The sequence below is a fragment of the Kogia breviceps genome, chromosome 1, assembly GCF_026419965.1.
Source record: "Kogia breviceps isolate mKogBre1 chromosome 1, mKogBre1 haplotype 1, whole genome shotgun sequence".
In the NCBI taxonomy this organism is placed as follows: Eukaryota; Metazoa; Chordata; class Mammalia; order Artiodactyla; family Physeteridae; genus Kogia; species Kogia breviceps.
In genome coordinates this window covers 190,809,343-190,829,095 of record NC_081310.1, presented here as the reverse complement: position 1 = coordinate 190,829,095, position 19,753 = coordinate 190,809,343, and the positions used below count along the sequence as shown (strand labels likewise).

Here is a 19,753-nt window from a genome sequence, read left to right as displayed (position 1 = left end):
TGGGTGCTGGACCCAGAGAGCACGTCTCCTCCACAGAGGAGACTCTATAATGCAACCAACAGCGTGTCAACAACAACCTTGGAGAAAACAACAGTGACACCAGAAGGCACGGTCTCGCAACAACCTTCAAGGCAGGCTGGTGGCATCACACCAGACGAGGAGAAACGGGGCTCTGCCCCAGGGACTCCCCATTTACCATGAAAGACCAAGGAAGTACAAGGTCAAAGACCCACTCAGACATAGAGTTGCTTGTTTGCATGCTGTTTTACTCATACACAGGGAAGAGCATTCGAAAGACTGATTTCATCTACACCGGTAAAAACAGGAGTTATGTGAGAGAAAGAGGAGAGAGGGGAGAAGAAAAGTTAACTCGGACCCGCCGGAACACTGAACTTGAGTAAGCTGCTGAGTAGCTGGCAAGGAGCCACGATGGCAGGCAGCGTGTTCTGACCCATCAGCAAAGCCATCTCAGTTTGTTGTGGATTCTCCGGCACAGCTGGAGTGTCGCTGCTCTGAGGTGTACCTGCCACTGACCCCAGGGAGCGCCTCCTTCAGCCAGGTCTGCACGCCGTCAGCAATGGGATTTCTCAACAGTAACGACCACGTCAAGATCCCAGATAAGAACACAGAGGGTTCAGGGACGGTACCGAGAGAATGAAGCTTCTCCCATATGAGGCTTGCAGGCATCACATGATGAGAATCATGTTTTGTTTTGTTTCCGAAAAAAAAAAAAAAAAAAAATCAGTTTCCTTTCCCAAGTGTAAGAGGAGCACCTGTTTGCTCTAGAAATTCTGAAAACTATGGAAAATCACTCATGATTCCACGGATCAGAGTTACCCCTAGTGACATTTTGATGTGATTCCTTCCGGACCAGCTATATGTTGATCGACAAATACCGATTTGTTACAAAGTGATTTACACTGTTACACTGTGCGCGCTGTGTATTGACTTTATATACTGCAAGTATGTCCACATGTCGTTGAACTTTCTTCTGCCAGCTGCCAGTAAAGGATGACCTGGGTTTGCACTGTGTTGGGTGAACCCCGATTCATTTACCCTCAGGCACTGGGCTGTTTCTCACTTTCACTGAAGTAAAAAAATGCTTAGCTGAACAGCCCCTCGCACCGGGCTTCGCGCGCGTGTGTCGTTATATCCTTAAGATACATCTCCCAAAGTGGAATCGCTGGGTCACAGGATATGAGCATTTTCAGGCTCGTGATACACGTTCCCAAACGACCCTCCAGAAAGGTCTTCCGAGTTTTCACTGCCCCCAACGGAGTCTGGGAACGCCCAGCACTGCACCTCAGGAATATATTTTAGATTGGATTAAATAATGTTCATGAAAAGGCTATACATGCAGTATGATTCCGACCGTATGACATTCTGGAAAAGGCAAAACTATGGCGACAGCAGAAAGATCAGGGATTGGTTAGGGGAGTGGTGGTGAACAGAGAGAATACGTAGGGTTTTTAGGGCAGTCAAACTATTCTGTATGACACTTTAATGGTGGACACATGTCATTGTACATTTGTCCAAACCCACAGAATGTGCAATACCAAGAGTGGACCCTAACGTAAACCGTGGACTTTGGGTGCTTATAATGTGTGGAGGCAGGTCCGTCAGTGTGAGAAATGTAGCAGTCCGGTGGGGATGCTGACAGCGGAGGGGTCTGTGCATGGGATGGGGCAGGAGTTCCATGGAAACTCTGTCCTTTCTGCTCAGTTTTACTGTGAACCCAAAACTGCTCTAAAAAATGAAGTCAAATTAATAAAGTCCGTCCGGCCCCAGCACAGTGCCTGTCACGAAGCCCCACATTCCACGGTGTTGGAGCAGGGACCCAAGGAGGAGAGTAGAATTTTGACAAAGACAGGAAGACTGGGTCCCAGGTGGAGGGAGAAGGTGTTGAGGACATGGCGACCAGAGTCCAATCTTGCCGGGGCCCCACGGGACGAGGGGAGGTCATCCCAGGGCCGAAGCCACAGAGGAAGATGGAGGAGTGTCCTGAAGGCAGGTCCTGTGACGAAGGGGTGAAGGAACTTGGCACATTTATCCTGGAAAATAGATTTAGGCAGAGACATGACAGCCCTCCTCAAATATTTAAAAGGCTTTCTCATAAAAGAGAAATAAAACTTGTTCAATGAGCTCCAGGTGACAGAACTGAGCTCAGAGACCAGAAATCTCAAGTAGACAGATCTCAGCTGCATATAAAAAAAGAGCTCTGTAATCATTGGAACCTTCCAGAGAAAGCATGGACTTTGGACTTGAAAAGGATCAACAGAACAATACCAGAACAGAGGTCACCTCCTCTCTGGAAGCAGGGGAGGGGGAGGCTAGGGTAAATATTTATACCTGAATTTCTGTTAATTTGATGTTTGCTGTCTGTCTAGGAAATAGATTTTAAAATGCAAAAAGAAGACATTTTAAATAATAAATTAAATGATGCACTGGCCATGGTAGAAAAGGCTCAGAAAACAAAGACGGCTGAAAGTCTAAAAGCAGAGAGCCTCACCATGAAATTAAGTGAAACATTAGCTGAACTGGAAACTGCCAAGATGAAAATGGTAAGTCAATGCCTTCTGGGGACGGGAGAATTTTCCCTTCAATGCAAGATCACGATGCCATGAGGATGCGTGGTTTCGACCAGGGGTTCTCGGCCTCTGCACTGTTCATGTTCTGGGTGGGGTAACTCTTTCTCATGTCCTGTGCATTATAGGATGTGTAGCAGCATCCCTGGTCTGTACCCACGAGATGCCAGCGGCACCCTTCCCCCCGTTGTGACAACCAAAACTGTCTTCCAACTTTGCCAAATATCTCTGGCAGGGTAAAATCACCCTCTGTTGGGAAGCATTAGTTTAGTATAAAAAGTAAACAGAAGCTATGATGACGCCCTCTGTCCAGGGTCTTCTAAGATGTTGTAATTCGGGGTCCTCACAGGATCAGGCTGAAGCACTGAGCAGCCCCAGAATTTAGGGATCAGCGACTATTCCTCAGACGTTAAGATAATGTTTTCCAATTTTATCTCAGCATTCAAGGCCCTCCACCATCAGGGCTCAATACTGCACTCACCTGTCCTTCATACATTGAACAGACAGGTCTGTGGACAAGGAGGTGATGAGGATTGACCTGGCAGAAGTGCACGGAGTGAATCTGAGTGGGACTGGACTTGGAGACACCAGCTCAGGGCGTCTGCAGTCCTGAATCATAGGACCTGGACACTCGGGGCAGCGGAGGAGGGGAAGGAAGGACTCGCTCTGGCAAGAGCGAGCAGAGAAATGGCAGGACTCGACAACTGATTGACAGGACGGGAGTACTGAGGAGAGGGAGGAGCCAAAGGAGGCGGGCGAGCTTGGAGCCGGCGCACGGGGCGGGGCGGGCTGATGGCCCGCGGTGGAGATGCTGGGAAGATGGGGGTCGGGGTGTGTGGGGGCGGTGTCTTGTGGGAGAGGGGCTGTCTTCTGGAGAAGGTGAAGAATTCGGACTGAGACGAGGGTGGAGTACCAAGTTCCAAAGTTGCCCAGGGCCTTCCCTGGTGGCGCAGTGGTTGAGAGTCCGCCTGCCGATGCAGGGGACACGGGTTCGTGCCCCGGTCCGGGAAGATCCCACGTGCCGCGGAGCGGCTGGGCCCGTGAGCCGTGGCCGCTGAGCCTGCGCGTCCGGAGCCTGTGCTCCGCAACGGGAGAGGCCACAACAGTGAGAGGCCCGCGTACCGCAAAAAAAAAAAAAAAAGTTGCCCAAACTTTTGGCGGGGCAAAAAAATAGATTTGGGGTAGGAAGCAAGACACAGGAACACAATTTGGAAGACAGCCTTGGGGGAGTGATTGTTGAGGAGCAGGCACGTGTGAGCGTCTCAGGCAGAGAATTTACTCATCTGGAGAAGATCAGAGGCTCAACGTGTTAAGGGAATCAGGAGGAGGAGGATGACGTAGTCCAGGTAACAGGAGAATGACGTCATCCCGAGAGGGGAGGAAGGGGGGTTGGTCACAGGAAAGGTTCTGACTCACCATCAGGGGACCACTGATCATTTTTGTTTTGTTTTGTTTTGTTTTGTTTGCGGTACGCGGGCCTCTCACTGCTGTGGCCTCTCCCGTTGCGGAGCACAGGCTCCGGATGCGCAGGCACAGCGGCCATGGCTCACGGGCCCAGCCGCTCCGCGGCACGTGGGATCTTCCCGGACCGGGGCACGAACCCGTGTCCCCTGCATCGGCAGGCGGATTCTCAACCACTGCGCCACCAGGGAAGCCCCATTTCTGTTTTTAAGAACTACAAATTCATTCACTTTTCTCTTATAAAATTGTTCACCCATTAATTCAACCAACACTTACTGAGCATCTGGGTCTAGATGCTGTGGCAGGGATCTAGACACTGATGCTGTGGGCATGTTGGGAAATAAGAAAGGGTAAGTTTCTGCTCTCATGGAGCTTACATTCCAGTGGGAGGGAGAAATAAAGACATGAGATCATTCAGAGAGTGATAAGTGCCTCAGGGGAACTAAAACAGGATGATGTCTCCTTCAGATAGGCAGTCAGGGAGGGCCTCTCTGAGGAGGTGACATTAGAGCTGAGGCCTGTCACATGAGGAGTCAGTCATGCGAGGAGCTGGGGGAGGATTGTACTGTGCAGAGGGAACAGCACATGCAAAGGTCCTGGGGTGGGACAGAGCTTGGTGCTGGTGGGTGCAGGGGGCCCGTGTTGTTATTTTGTTATCGTCCTCCTATCCAGCTCCCAAGATCATGTTAACCACGTCTGTTTTCCCAGATCATGATGGAGGAGCGGATACAGCTGCAACAGCACACAATAAGGGCCCTCCAAGAAGAACAGGAATCACAGAAGCATGGATTTGAAAAACAGATCATGGAATACAAGGAGCAAATCAAACAGCACTCCCAGACGATTGTGAGTCTTGAAGAAAGACTCCAGAAAGTGACCCAACACCATAAAAAAATAGAAGGAGAGATTGCAACGTTGAAGGACATAGACCCAGGTTGGTCCAAAGAGACGCCGAGGCAATCTTAGTGTTCAGGGCAGGTTCAGATGACCCGGTGGGTCCCCCTAGGCTGATGCAGAAGAAAAGTCTGCGCCTCATTTAAAAGCTCCTCTATTGTCTGGAGGCCTTTTCTTCTTGTTACACAGCAAGGTTAGGCGCCCTCAAGGCCCAGGTTCAACAGAAGTAACGGCAATGAGCAGGGACAGCCTTTGTGCTGAGCCAGTCAGCCAGCGAGGGGCACAGGCTGCCGGGGCTGTTAGGGGTGTCAGAGCAGCACGACGGGAAGCATCTCTTCCACATGGAAACATCCCATGCAGGGGCCTTTCAAAGGCATCTCTCTGCCATCAGCAATTTGCGACTTTGTCTAATGCACTTTCATAACCAGCTGGGGTTTATCTCTTTAAAAAAAAAAAAAAAAAAGAGGTTGAAGAAAGAACTCAAGAGTTGTGAGCACTTATTCACCCTGAATGACCAAGGTGATGCGTAAAACTAAAGACAGTGAGCTCTTGGAAAAGAGTTCCGGAAGTAGAGGCCTCGGGCCAGGGTTTCTCATCCTCGGCACTAGTATTGCCATCTGGGCTGGAGAGCCCTTGGCTGGGGGCCGTCCTGTGCACTTAGGGTGCTGAGCAGCACCCCTGGCCTCTGCCCACTGGGTGCCAGCAGCACCCACCCCCACCCCAGTGCGACAACCAAAAACGTCTCCAGACATGGCCAAATGTCCCCTTCAGGGTAAACTCCCCACTGGCTGAGGACCGAGGTCCTAGTCTCAAGCCAGTTGACAAGCTGTCAGGGCTCCCCTCATGGATTCATTCACTCAACATGCATAACTGATCATCTATTATGTCCCAAGCTCATTCTAGGCACTGGGGGTTCAGCAACGGACAGGCCAGGCAGCTAGCCAAATCACTGCCCTGACAGGGGACCCAGGATGGACAGGGCACCACGGCACGGGGACGGGGCGGGACTCAGTCTCCCGGCCCAAGTCCAGGTCCGAGGGAGGATGTTTCAGATGGGACCCGAGAGCGACTACATCTTTGTCACCCTGCTCTTAGATCCATGCCTGCCATCAAGCAGAGGCTCCCTAAGCATCTGTTGAATGAATAAACGAGTGGGTGAACTGAGGGTGAGGGTGGGAACTGGAAGGCAGTGGGCTGAGGAGTAAGTGGGAGGTGAGGACAGGACGAGAGTCTTCTCTGAGCGGAGAGCAGGAGATAGGGCAGGAGGTGCAACCCAGAGGTCAAGGCTCCACCTCTCACCGCTTAGCCGAGCGGTCACCGGCAGGCCCCGCCCCTCCTGCGCCCATCTCCTCGGCTGCCCGTGGAGTCAGTGATCCCTGCCTTAGGGAATAGCTGCGAAGATCTCATGAGCTCATACGTGGTACGGCGGGAGGCGGCAGCCTGTGACACAGAACACACGTCGGTTCCCATTAGGTGGAGAGGGCTGGGGACATAGGGAAGCTTTGTAAGTTGAGAGAGACATAGGCGTGTTGATAAGCAAAGGGGAAAGAAGACATCCGTTGTGTGAGGACTGTGGTGACGCCAGCCTGTCCCTCTGATTCAGCCCAGGAGGGGGAAACACAGCAAGACACTGAGGCAGCACCTCCGGTGGAGAGCACCGCCAAAGACACAGTGTGTGACCACCTGATGTGAGTACCCGACCGGACCCCTGTTTCTGGCCACGTTCTCAGAGTCTGCAAAGAGGAGTTGAGTCTGGGCTGTTCTTGCTGCTATTTGAGTTTTTCGATCCCTTTAGTTTAGTTTCTCGATCATGTTCAAATTCCAACTCAACACTCTCCAGGTGTGTGGCCCCAGGCAGGTCACATCACCTCCTGTGCCTCAGCTTCCCTGCTTGTGAGATGAGGTACATGAATGCCAGCTGATGCTACGATTGGCTACTTTTCCCAAGTAGCTGCTGGAGGCAAGTGCATTCCTGGGTATTATAAGTGGGTTTCAAACAGTGGAGACCACTTGGTGGAGCGGGTCGTGCAGATGGTTAAAAGTTAAGAGGTTGCACTAAACGACCTTGAAGCTCCCTCCCAACCCAAAAGTCCATACCTGGAGCCACAAAGAGCTGACAGTTTCCAGAGAAACAAAATCCATGAATGGGAAAGATCCTGAAAGCCACTGACAAGCAGTGTGCAAACCAGTCAGTAGGCAGGAATGTGATACAGAGAAAGGATTCAGAAAGTTTCTCGAAAAAGACAAGCCACCAGCCCGAGCCCCGCACCACATACCAGTTACCAAAGTCTAATGTCACAGGGGTTTTACCCCAAGAAGGCAAAGATACTCAGATACTCAGCCTCCATGTTCGAAAAATTCCTAACTGACTCCTCCTGGTAGAAAGAACTCTCTCTAAAGATAGCAGCAGCCATGACCTGGAGAACACTTAGCATCACGTCACTCTTCTCTGGTCCACTTCCTTAGCTGTGGACACCCTTGAGGCGGAGTTTCATCCTCAAGTTGGAAGAGTTATAGCCAAGGAGTAGAAAGAGAGACAGATAGACAGACACACACACACAAACACACAGCATGCGTCTCTCAGGGCTGGGGTGTCTCACCCCTGCTCATAACCCCCCTCAAGGCAACCTCTCCCGCTGTCACACTGGGTCCCTTCCCATGGAACACTGCTTCCCTGTCAGCACGTCTCTCCATCAGGAATTAAAAGAAGCTGGTGAGAGAACAGAAGCCATACTGTCCTCTTCTCTCTCCTCTTCCTCGTCCTCAAAGAATCCCTGAACGCACAAAAAAAAAATAGTCTTCCTTCCCCTTTGCACCAAAGATCAAAAGTCCACAAGAGCATTGGTTCACGCAGACAGACGCTTGAGCAGCAAGAGGTTTCATCTTCATATTAGTTGTAGCTCAACCTCTGAGCGAACCCAGCCGGGATCCTTTGTTCTGTCTCCGTGTATTTCTTTGTAATGAAGGTGGATCAAAATGGATTTTTGTTTTGAGAATTTTTAAAGAGTGTGCTTATCGCCCTTGCTGGGACTGGTGTCCCGTGGGCCATCATCGATTGGGGATCCCCTTGCCTCTGTACTTGGCCCCTTCCAGGCACTCAAGACACCACGGAGACTGAGTTGAACTGACTTGGTCTGTTTCTGTGAATTTCAGAGAGGATTTATTGACTGCTCAGAAGGAAATCCTGTCTCAGCAGGAGATCATCATGAGGTTAAGGAGGAACCTCACCGAAGCGCATAGCCGAATGTCAGATTTGAGAGGTTTGTACAGTTGCGCGTATCTCTTGACTTCCTGACCCACTTCGAGAAAGGAAAGAAACGTGTCTGAAGGGTTGGAAAGCTGGGCAGTAAAAATCCCACTCAACCGGGTTCCCTTGGCTGTCACAGTACTTTTAGCTCAGGGTCAGCAAGGGCTGTATCCTGGGTATTGAGCTGATTCCAGTTGATACGGGGCTACAGGGAACCTTCTCAGATGCCTCTGGACCTCTGGGTGGAAACGCAACTTTCTTGTTCGGAGAGAATCTCTGACGACCACAGAGGATTTCTCTCTGGGGGCAAAGGCTTGGGGGTCAACCGTGGGCGCCCCCGGGCAGACCGACCAGCACAAGTCCTAGCACCCAACAGCTTAGGGACCTTAAGTCAGGTGTGCCCCGGGCCTCTCCTTCCTCTGATGCAAAAACACCCGCAGCACGTCTGCCTCCCAGGGTTGACTTGGACGTCAGAGACCACTAGAGTAGGGGCGAAATAGCTCCAAGGCCTGCTCTCTTCTGGACGGACACAAGTCTGACTGCATATCCCTACTTGGCCCTTCTTCTCCCCAGACTTCTATTTTTGCCTCTCTTCTTCTTGTTTCTTAGAGCTGTCTTCTTTTCCCATCCCTAGCTGCCATCCAGCCAAAGGGCAGGAGTCGGGGGGTATGGCTAGGTTTGGGGAGGTGGAGGGAGGGTGAGGAACACCCCTCTTTGTCCCCATCTCAAATCCTGTGCACCCCAGACCTTCAGTGGTGTTTGCTCCCTGGGTCTGGACCAGCTGATGCCCCCCAAGGCTTTTATGGCAGGATTTCTCAAAGAGTGATTTTTTCCATACTAAGTTATGAGAACACGTGGGAGAGAGGCTACAGTGTCCAGTTCTAGAATGGGGAGGCGCTGGACCCGGTTCTGGATCTGCTGTTTATTAGTTGGGTGACTTTAGGCAAGTCCCTTGACCTCTGTGAACCTCAGTTTCTGCACCTGTGACATGGGGGTGTTACTAGGAACTGCCTTGCAGTGTTGCTTTGAAGATTCAAGGCAGTGTTGGTGTCTTTTTTCTGGCCCTGCGGCATGTGGGATCTTAGTTCCCCAACCAGGCATCAGACCCTCGCCCCCTGCGCCGGAAGCACAGAGTCTTAACGGCTGGACCGCCAGGGAAGTCCCAGTGTAGGTGTCTTACTTTGGGTTTTCCCACAAGCAGACCCCCAAGACCAGAATTCCACAGCAGGTGGTTTCTTTGAGAGATGATCCCAGGGAAAACAACAGTGGAAGTGAAGTAAGACAGGAGGGGGAAGAAAGCAGATAATGGCTGTGCTGGTCAGTCAGCGGGCACAGTGGGGGACCGAGGTTACTACTGCAGTGTGGTCACAGGGGTGCCGCCTGGGGTGGGAGGGAGCTGGGGCCGTGTACCCCAGCCTGTCTCCACCGGTCCGTGGTTGGAGGCTGTTGCCTCTGGCAGACTCATGAGCAGAGCAGTCTCCAGAGGCCTTAGAACGCGGAGGCGAACATGCAGAGCAGGTGGCGGAAGGTGCCCTAGAATGCCACAGGCTCACAGGTCCTGACAGCTGGGGCCGGGCAGGCGCCTCACAGACTGCCTCGTGGCGCCAGCACTCACTGAAAGGTAATGCCGGTGGGGCCATTTTGCTGTTTTTTTGGGGGGGGGCGGGGGGAGATGTACGCAGACCGCCTGGCCGTTCCTGAAGCCCCCAGAGCATTCCTGGAGGCTGGACCGCCTCGTGGTTCTTAGAGGCCTGGCAGAGCTGCTGTGGCCCTCACAGAGACCCGGGGCGGGAGACCCCCTCACCAGCTCCCACATCACTCCCAGGGGAGCTTAACGAGAAGCAGAAGATGGACCTGGAGCGGAATGCGGTGCTGGCCCAGCAACAAAGCAGCGAGCTGAGCGTGCTCAGGGGAAAGATGGCACAGATGACCAGCCTGGCGGAGAAGAAGGACAAGGAGCTAGAGGTCCTCAAGCAGGCACTCAGGTGGGGAGGAAGGTCTGCATGGCGGGTGTGGGGAGCCCAGGCACACCCAAGTGACCAGGGAGCCTGGCACAGAGAGGCGGGGGTGGGGTGGGGGCGGGGTGCTCAGTCCATGCTGGTTGAAGAGTTGAATGAATGAGTAGATGAATGAATGACACACATTTCATTGCTTTACAACCTCATCATTTAAAACAAAGCTTTGCTCAGTTCTGTGCATCTAGACATTCCTGCCCAATATTCCAGATGAGTCTCAGCTCAAATGCCACTTCCTCCAGGAAGCCCTCCATCATTCGCCCTCACCAAACATAGCCAAGGGCTCCTGCTCTACCCGGGGTCCATCAGCTCCTTCATGCCACTTGAGCGAACCCTTCTCACACAGGCAGGCTGCTCCCACCTGCTGATTGTCTGCCTTCCCCGTGAGAACCCCTGTGTAGACTCTATTGACTCCCCAGCATTCACACGGTGCCTGGAATATAAAGGAACGTAGTAAATATTGACTGTACAAAGGTATAGACTGGAGGTGTCAGAAGTCAGCTTAAACTAAATATATTGTTGTCGTCCCACGGATTCGTCTCAAAAATACATGTGAGTTTGCATTTTCATCTATAGTGTATCCATATTTTGACATAAGATAAATGTTTTTCCCAAGAAAGTTTGCGTAGAATTGATATCTCATGTATACCCTGTAGCTTCATGTGCTCCGTGGTTCATGGCCAAGGCAGATTCACATAGTGCTTAAAAGAACAGGCTCCAGACCCAGGCTGCATGGATTCGAGGCCAAGCGGCTTCACCTACAAGCTCCACGACCACAGGCAAATGGCTGTATGTCTCTCTCCTTGTCTGTAAAACGGGGCAAGCAGAGTCCCCACCTCGTGGGACTTCTATGAGAAATAGAAGGGTTGACACATAATTAGCGTTAGAAACAGCAGACACACAGTAAATACCCCCCAATGAATGTCACAGCAGGTGTCCCGCAGACCCAATGCAGGAAGCAAGGATGGGTACGGGGCCTGCCTGTCTGGTCACTATAGCCTTGAGTCCCCCGAAGCTCATTTCTCTAGAAATCTTCGGGCAGTCGACTTGAAGGCTCAAAGATTTTGGTGCCCTGTAAAGATGGAGCCCCTTTTCCCATTCTGCTCGTGGGTACAAAGGTAATTCACGGTTCCCGGAATTCAAGCTGCCCGCCACTCCGCTGCCCAGCGTCTCATCTTCTCTGCCCTAGGGCCTCCCAAGAGAAACACAGACTCCAGCTGCACAAGGAGAAGGAACAGAAGCCCAGGAACGCAGCCCAGATGTGTGACATCTCGGTGCAGATAGAACCAATGCACACCGATATTTTCTTGAGCAGCCAGGAGGTGAGTGCCTGCCCTGTCCCTGGGCAGCGAGAAAGACAAGCTAAGAGCGAGCCCAGTGGTGGCTTTCTTTGCTTTTTTTTTTTAAACAGGGTGTTGTGAGGTTCCAGTCTGAATGAGAAGGCACAGCTGGGGAAGGGCGGTCCAGGCAGGGCTAAGGGCCACTGCAAAGGCCCAGAATTATGTTTCAGGAGGAATATATGTGGGAAGGAGGGCAGTTTGGGATCTAGGAGAACTTTTATTTTTATTATTATTTTTTTCTTTTTATTTTTTTTTTGGCTGTGTTGGGTCTTCGCTGCCGCGTGCGGGCTTTCTCTAGTTGCGGCGAATGGGGGCTGCTCTTCGTTGCGGTGCACAGGCTTCTCACTGCGGTGACTTCTCCTGTTGCGGAGCACGGGCCCTAGGTGCACGGGTTTCAGTAGTTGCGGCACGCAGGCCCAGTAGTTGTGGCACACGGGCTCAGTTGCTCCGCGGCATGTGGGATCTTCCCGGACCAGGGCACGAACCCGCGTCCCCTGCATCGGCAGGCGGATTCTTAACCACTGCGCCACCAGGGAAGCCCCTTTCTTTGCTTTTGTAAACATCTTCATTTTAAGTTCCAAAAATATGACTTGCTTATGCAAAACGTGTGTTATCAACAGCTTGGCATGTGTGCCATCAGACCTTTTCCTCACAGAAACCACCCCGCGCTCATCCAGTCAGGACTGTGCCGTGGTTGAAGGTCAGGCTTGGATTCAATTCCAGTCTTGACTCCTCCACTCAGAAACCCTGTGGCCTCAAGGATGCACCTGAGGACCAACCCCCTCATCTGAGAAGTGGGAGTGATACCACCAGTCACCGCCCCCGCCATGGGGTTGTTGAGAAATGAATTTATACACACAAACACGCGCAAACTTCCATATACATCTATTTATTTAAGAGGTGTTTTTTCAACACGTGGTATCAAGCCGCATACATTCTGCAACTATTTTTTTCGCACATAAGACTATTTAATGGGCATATTGTCAAGTAAGCATGCAAAGATCTACCTCATTCTTTTAAACGGCAGCACTGAATTCCATCATGTCCCTTTTATCCAACCAGTCCCGTACTGACGGACGTTTGTTTCTACTTCCACACGTTGCTGTAGTTAATATCCTTGCAAGTATGTAGAACAGATTCCCAGATGGGATTCCGAGACGTCCAGAGGACAGCCTAAATCGTGCTTGCTGTGGCCAAACTGCCTTCCCAGAGCGCCACGCCATTTACGCTCCGTGGCTGACTCCTGGCCACCTCTGCCCAGAGGCCTTTGCGTGCCTGGAAGTCCCAGCCGCGCGGCACACAGGGATCATGTCTTTGAGTGAGAACAGCCTTCACCGTGCGGTGCTGAATGGTGGCGCTCACATCTGTCCCCGTGGCAGGGGCCGTGATGCTTCCTACTGTCCGTGGGCGGCTGACCGTGGGTATGGCACTTCCTCGAGGCCCTGGGTTTCCTGGAGTCCGGGGATCTCCTTTCACCCTTTGCTTTATGAAACTAGAGAGCAGAGCGTTTCGGTAACGGGCTTTGGACTTTCCCTTGGAGACAGGGCCAAATGTGTCAGCTTGCCTTCCTGCTTTCTCAAAGATGCCTTTCCCCTGCCAAACAGCAGTGAGCCAGGGCCGCCGCAGCGCGAAGGAAAGGGCTTGGCGGCCCAGCCCTCCGGCCCTGGCGACGGTCACCATCCAGAGAACTTTAGCAGAGGTACCTCCTCGTTACTAGGGCCACCTGGCGACGGGGCTGCAGCGGGTTCCGCAGCTGTGAGCTCCATGGGGCCGGAAGAAGGTCTCACTCCTGTCAGAATCCAAGCTCTTCGTGCAGGACCCGGCCCATGTTCGTTCACACATTCAACAACTATTGAGCACCTGCTGTACGCCAGGCCCTGTGCTGGGCTCGGGGGGGGATGCTCAGGGTCCCTGCCCACACCAGACCCCCTGCGACTCTGCATGTGTTGGCTGGAAAGGACTGTTGAGCAGAGGCCTGTGATTTTTAGTTTCTATGATGAGGCGGGGTTAGTTGAGGAGGATGGGGGAGGGAGGCTGCAAGATAAAAGTAAAAAAGGATTCTTTCTTTCTCAGAACCGCTTTCCACACTCAGGCTACTTCCTGCTTTCTAAACCAGAGTGGGTCAGAGGGCTTAAGCATTGTATGAGAAAGAATCTCCATCTTCTCTAAATAAACAAATTCCCAGAAGAGCCATGAGTAAGGGTCACATCGGGCTCAGGCGAGCTCTGCAGGCACAGGAAGGGCTGTCACCAAGCCCGGCTGCGGCGGCTGCCCCACCCCCAAGGCCTGTCACCCCTGCCCACCTCCTCCTCTCCAGCCTCCAGCATGTACACACGCACACACACACACACACACACACACACACACACACACACACACACACACGACATTCCTGGTGTTTACTCCCAAGGCAAACATACACCCTCAAAGAGAAGGAGGCCAGTGTAGAAAGAGCCTGGGAAGTAAGCCGGCTGTAGCCAGGGTCGGGCTCCATCGAGGTCCTACTAAGTGCAGCCGGGGGTAGAGTGCCCCCTTCTCTCAGAGACGGAGCCCTGGTCCCAGCAGGAACACTGGGGCAGACCCCTTCCGGCTCCGTATTTATTGAGCCCCTACTATGCCCGGGTATAAGGCTGGGCCCCAGGGATAGCACAGTCTACGACAGAGACAAACTCTGCTCTCACAGAGCCCACATTCTGGAAAAGGAGAGACACAGGCAATAAACAAGTCAACGTGGAGCAAAATGTCCCGCGGGAGTGAACGCCCCCGAGGAAAGATACAGCAGGATTGGCGGCAGAGTAGCGTGTGGGAGGGGCTCTTGAGGACAGGGTGATGGGTGTGGGGTGGGGAGGCCTCTCCAGGAGGAGACCAGGAGCAGAGCCTGAACTGAAATGAAGGAATGAGTGGTGGGGACATGGGGTGACAAGTGGCCCCAGGAGGACCTCAGACGGCCCTGCTGGGCTCCCCGAGGGAGGCCACGAGCCTCGTGCCCATGGTGGCCAGCATGGGGCCTGGCACGTGTCACACGGGCCTTCAGTAAGCATTTGATGAATCCAGGAGGGAAGAGCAAATACATGTCCCTTTCCCTCTTCTCTGCTTTGCTTTCCTGGTAGCATTTATCACTTTCTGGGATTTTAATATGTCTTTCTGCTTGTTTGGTGTGTCTGCCCCATAGAAATGAGCCTCCAGCAGCAGAGCTTTCTGCCTGGCTCCCCGATCTCTCCCTAGTGCCTAAAGCAGTGTCCGGTGAGCGCTCTCTCTCTGAACCAAAATTGTTATAAAACAAACAAATTGTCAGTTTCTTCCCTTTCTCGCCATTTTGACTGGGACCGTCCCTGGCCACAGTATTTACATCTGAAAACCATCCCTGGGCTTCCCTGGTGGCGCAGTGGTTGAGAGTCCGCCTGCCGATGCAGGGGACGCGGGTTCGTGCCCCGGTCCGGGAAGATCCCACATGCCGCGGAGCGGCTGGGCCCGTGAGCCATGGCCGCTGAGCCTGCGCGTCCGCAGCCTGTGCTCCGCAGCGGGAGAGGCCACAACAGTGAGAGACCCGCGCACCGAAAAAAAAAAAAAAAAAAATTCCCAACACCCCATCCCATTTCCAGGTTTTTTCTTTAATATCTCTCACTGTCCACCATATATTTTCCATGATTATCTTATTTATTGCCTGTCTGCTCACACTAGGATGCAGAATCTATGATAACAGGGATTTTGCCAGTTTTAGCCACTGCTAAGTCCCCAGAGCCTAGAACAAGGCATGGCACATAGACGTGCTCAATAAACCTTTGTGGTATGAATGAATGAGGGAGTGAATGAATCACTTACCCTAGGGAAGCATTGTTTAATTTGGAGTCTATGACAGGGCTTCCGGGGGGGGGGGTCCCTGAAGCTCCAGAAGTTGTCTGCAAATTTTTTTTTTTTTTTTTTGGTTTTTTTTTTTGTGGTACGTGGGCCTCTCACTGTTGTGGCCTCTCCTGTTGCGGAGCACAGGCTCTGGACGCACAGGCTCAGCGGCCATGGCTCACGGGCCCAGCGGCTCCGCGGCATGTGGGATCTTCCCGGACCGGGGCACGAACCCGTGTCCCCTGCATCGGCAGGCGGATTCTCAACCACTGCGCCACCAGGGAAGCCCTGTCTGCAAATTTTTGTATGTGAATTTTTCTGGAGGAAGAAACCTGCGTTCTTCCTATTCTCAAAGGGGAGAATATGTGTGTGACCCTTAAGAGATGAAGAAGACCTTTCCTTGTCTGTGCCCTTCGTAAACCCAACTCTAGCGACATGACTAGTGACTACCATATTGCATGGTGCAGATACAGAATATTTCCATCGTTGCAGAAAGTTCTGTTGGACCACACTGTTTCAGAGGGTCCAGAAGTCTCAGAGGAGTGTTTTCCTTTCTCCAGACCAGCCAGGAGTCCGCCCATCAAATTCCCCCCAGCAAATATTAAACCACCAACCTTATTGCAAGCTAGGAAGAAAGTATCACATGTTCTTACCTAAAAAATGCCCCTCCAGGGACTTCCCTGGAGGTCCAGTGGTTAAGACTCTGCGCTTCCGCAGCAGGGGCCGCGGTTTCCATCCCCGATTGGGGAGCTAAGATCCCGCATGCCGCACGGTGCGGGCAAAACCAAAATGCCCCTCCAGGAGCAAATTTGAAGTGATTGTTCAGAGATGAGACCGAATGACAACAAGTGGAAACCCAAGCTTAGAAGAATATTAGAAGAAAAAAAGAAATAAAACATGGGGAGGGAACGTAGAGGGCATCTCTTATTTACGGTGATGCTAAGTAGGTAGGCAAGTTGGAAATCTTCCTAGGTGTGACTTTGTACTTGAAATGAGATTTTTAAAATTCCTTCTCTGCTGAAGCCCCTTAATGATATTTTCCAAGGTACTAAGTAAGTGACAGGGTTTCTGCTAATCCATAATTTGTTCATGTTTCTTCAAATACAAGAGAGGGAGATTCTGATCCCTAATAAAGCTGCTGTCCTCACCATTCTGGCCACAGGAGCAGTCCTTCAGTGATCTAGGGGCCAAGTGCAAAGGGTCCCGACATGAGGAAGTCATTCAGCGTCAGAAAAAGGCCTTATCTGAGCTTCGTGCGCGAATTAAAGAACTTGAGAAGGCCAGTTCGTCAAGTAAGTTTCCTCCTTTCCAGTCACCCCCTCTGTGCTGAGAGCCGTGGACCCCAGACTTGAGGGTTCACTCTGGGGACTGACCAATTTGCCAGGACCACCATCATTTATTTCATAACTAAAAGGACATAGTTATTAAAAAAAAAAAAAGATGGGCAGGAAAAAAAAAAATGGGCAGACATGATCTCAGAGTCAAGAGCAGGCCTTGATATTCAATAAACAGGATTTCATGAAAAACTCACAACCTTGTCCTTCTTCTTCTTATTTCACTGTGGCCCAGTGGAAACTTCTTCATAGACTTATGCTGTGCAAGGACCAACCTTGGGGAACTTAGCAGGATGAATACCGTGTTTAGAGGGAATAGGGTTTTCAAGAAAGCAAGCTTGCTGCTGGGTAGAGCACTGGGCCAGGACACAGAAGCCTGGGTTCAAGTCCATCCTCATACCTGTGGCCGGAGGTTCACCCTCAGTGCCTCAGCCCTGTGAGGCTACAGCCTCATATTAGCTGTGTGGCCTTGGACAAGTCATTTCACCTCTCTGGGCCTTGATTCCCCACCTGCCAAGGGAGGATGGTGAGGATTAATACTGGCCTGTGGTAAGTGTCCAGCAAATAGCAGCTGTGATTTTTGACATGCAGTAACTTCTTCCCGAGCCTTTCTTTTGAATGTAAATTATTTCTTTTATAGATCATAAGGACCACATGGATGGATCATCTCCAGACTTAAAGACCCTCGGGATGGAAAAAAACGTTCAGAAAATATTGGATGCGAAACCTGACTTGCCAACTTTTTCAAGAGTAGAGATCCGAGCGGTAACCAAAGAAAACTTGTCTCTGCACTGACTGACACGTGGAGAGGGTGGGCACAAAGACAGACACTAGCCGTGTGCCCTGGCACCACTGTATACATCATTGGTTCGAGGCCAGGTCCTCCCTGATGGGCTAGCACCTGTATGGACTGGTCGGTGCCTGGCTGTACCAGCGGTCCAATGCTTGAATAGAAAGGCGGCTTCCATCATATACAGCCTGATATAGCATTGCACTGATGTTGTTGGCCAGGTCAATCTCTGGGCCCTCCTTTTCACGTCACATGTTATATTCTGCAGAAAATATTCAACAAGCTAATGTACAACATTATGTCATGAGCTTGCCTAACATTTGCTTTTTGCTATAAACTGAAAAACATGAACACATAAAGGGCAACAGAAAGGAGCCATGATGACTAAGAGGACACAAGTTCTAGAATCAGAGACCTGTGTCCTAATCCCAGCTCTGCAAGCCCTGTGACCTTGGTCAGGCTCCTAACCTTTCTGGGACTTCACTTCCCAGCTGTGAAATGATGATGGAAAAATTAAAGGAGATAATTATGTAAAGTGCTTATCCCAGTGCCTAGCTCATAGTGAGCACTTTAATAGATGATAGCTATTATTATTATTAAACAGTATTTAAATAGCATTATCCAAGAAAACCTTCCTTTCTTAGGGAGCATAGTTTGTATTTGCCAGGATTTTCAGAAGTAATTTCATTGTTAGGTTGAAGGTGCCCTGTATCCTAAATGGATGTTTGATCGGGTGTTTGATTGACACACGACAATGGACAGCTCAGGTCAGCGTCAATCACAGGATCTGCTGGGTGAGGCTTGCTGCAGCAGCTGGTCTAAACCAGCCCTTGGAAAAAATAATAAAGTCATCCTATCTGTACCAGCATTTTCTCCTACAATTTTTCTAGACATTTGCTCACATGTCTAGAGATGTGAGTCTTCAGAAACGTGTTGGTTTTCCTGATAAAATCGAACCTTCCTTCTCGGAGGTTGGGAGTAGAGGGACCCTCTCCAGGTGGGGAGCTCAGCTGGCTCTCACATCCTGATGATCCTGCTTCCAAGATTTACCTTCTCCTTGGCAACGACCCCTCATCCCACCACTGACACCACAGAGCAGGAAACCTCCCAACTCTCAATCCTCCAAGGTTGGCAGTAATTAAAAGAAGAAGCAGGAGGAAGAATAGCTGACATCTGTTAACTGCTTACTGTGTGCCAGGCATTGAGCTCAGCGGGCTACATGCCTTATCTCATTTAAGCATCGTAGCAGCCTTGTGTCATGCTTACGATGACTGTCCCCATCTAACAGATAAGAAAAAGTAAGGCTTCAGGAGGTCAAGTACCTCATCCAAGGTCACAGAATAATGATGGAAGAAGCCAGGGGGGTGTCCCTGGTGGTCTGTCTGCTAGCCTGCAGAGACCGGGTGGGGACTGTGTGATTGGACCCTGTAGCCTAGGCTCTTCCTTTGTGACCCTCCCTCAGGAAAAGAGGGGGCATCTGAAGAGGCACAGAGGATGCAGCTCAAGCTGAAGACACTCAGCAGCATCTCAGGTTCTTTTTGCAGCAGATCTGCCCGGTTTATTGTCATCTTCAGACACCCTCTTTTATTCTCATCTCCATAGATATATAGACAAATATGTCCACTCTTATCTATCACAGTCACTTTGGGGGCCTTTATATTTTTGTCGTTGTTTTTTTTTTTAATCTCAGAGGTTTTCAGGGTAGTGCCAACAAATGCTAGGGCTAAGAGATGCTCATGGCACGCATTAAAAGCCAATTTATTTTTTAAGGAGGCTTATTATGGTTATTTGTAGTCGTTCAGATCAGGTCCCCTATTCAGTCTGGTGGCCTTTCCATGCAGTCAGTTGGGCTTCCAGCAGCCAGCTGGCTGGTTGGGGTCTTAGGGAGATGCAGCTGCAAACACTATCTGCGTTGTCTCTGGAAAGGGTCTGAAGTGATGCCCACCCACCAGGTTCCAGAGCTAGGAGAAGGTTTGGCCAAATTTTGTGAGGGTATGGTTTCTGCTGCATAGAAATGAGATTCCTTTAATAAAAAGGAGAGAGGCAGGGCTTCCCTGGTGGCGCAGTGGTTGGGAATCCGCCTGCCGATGCAGGGGACACGGGTTCGTGCCCCGGTCCGGGAGGATCCCACATGCCGCGGAGTGGCTGGGCCCGTGAGCCGTGGCCGCTGAGCCTGCGCGTCCGGAGCCTGTGCTCCACAACGGGAGAGGCCACAACAGTGAGAGGCCCGCGTACCGCAAAAAAAAA

General features: G+C 51.3%; 1 protein-coding gene across 6 annotated transcripts in view; it reads left to right on the top strand.

Annotated features, from left to right (window-relative positions):
• The window catches only part of FHAD1 (forkhead associated phosphopeptide binding domain 1), a 140,226-nt gene that overhangs the window by 106,103 nt on the left and 14,370 nt on the right, over nt 1-19,753 (top strand). For 4 of the 6 annotated variants that reach the window (XM_067017010.1, XM_067017008.1, XM_067017007.1 and 1 more), the window contains 8 exons: nt 2,388-2,561; nt 4,755-4,980; nt 6,544-6,628; nt 8,094-8,200; nt 10,013-10,172; nt 11,392-11,524; nt 16,545-16,674; nt 17,357-17,481. In XM_067017010.1, the coding sequence (XP_066873111.1) occupies nt 2,388-2,561; nt 4,755-4,980; nt 6,544-6,628; nt 8,094-8,200; nt 10,013-10,172; nt 11,392-11,524; nt 16,545-16,674; nt 17,357-17,481 (1,140 nt within the window). Of the gene's footprint in view, nt 1-2,387; nt 2,562-4,754; nt 4,981-6,543; nt 6,629-8,093; nt 8,201-10,012; nt 10,173-11,391; nt 11,525-16,544; nt 16,675-17,356; nt 17,528-19,753 lie in introns of all 6 variants that reach the window. The other 2 variants (XM_067017011.1, XM_067017009.1) reach the window with 2 other exon arrangements.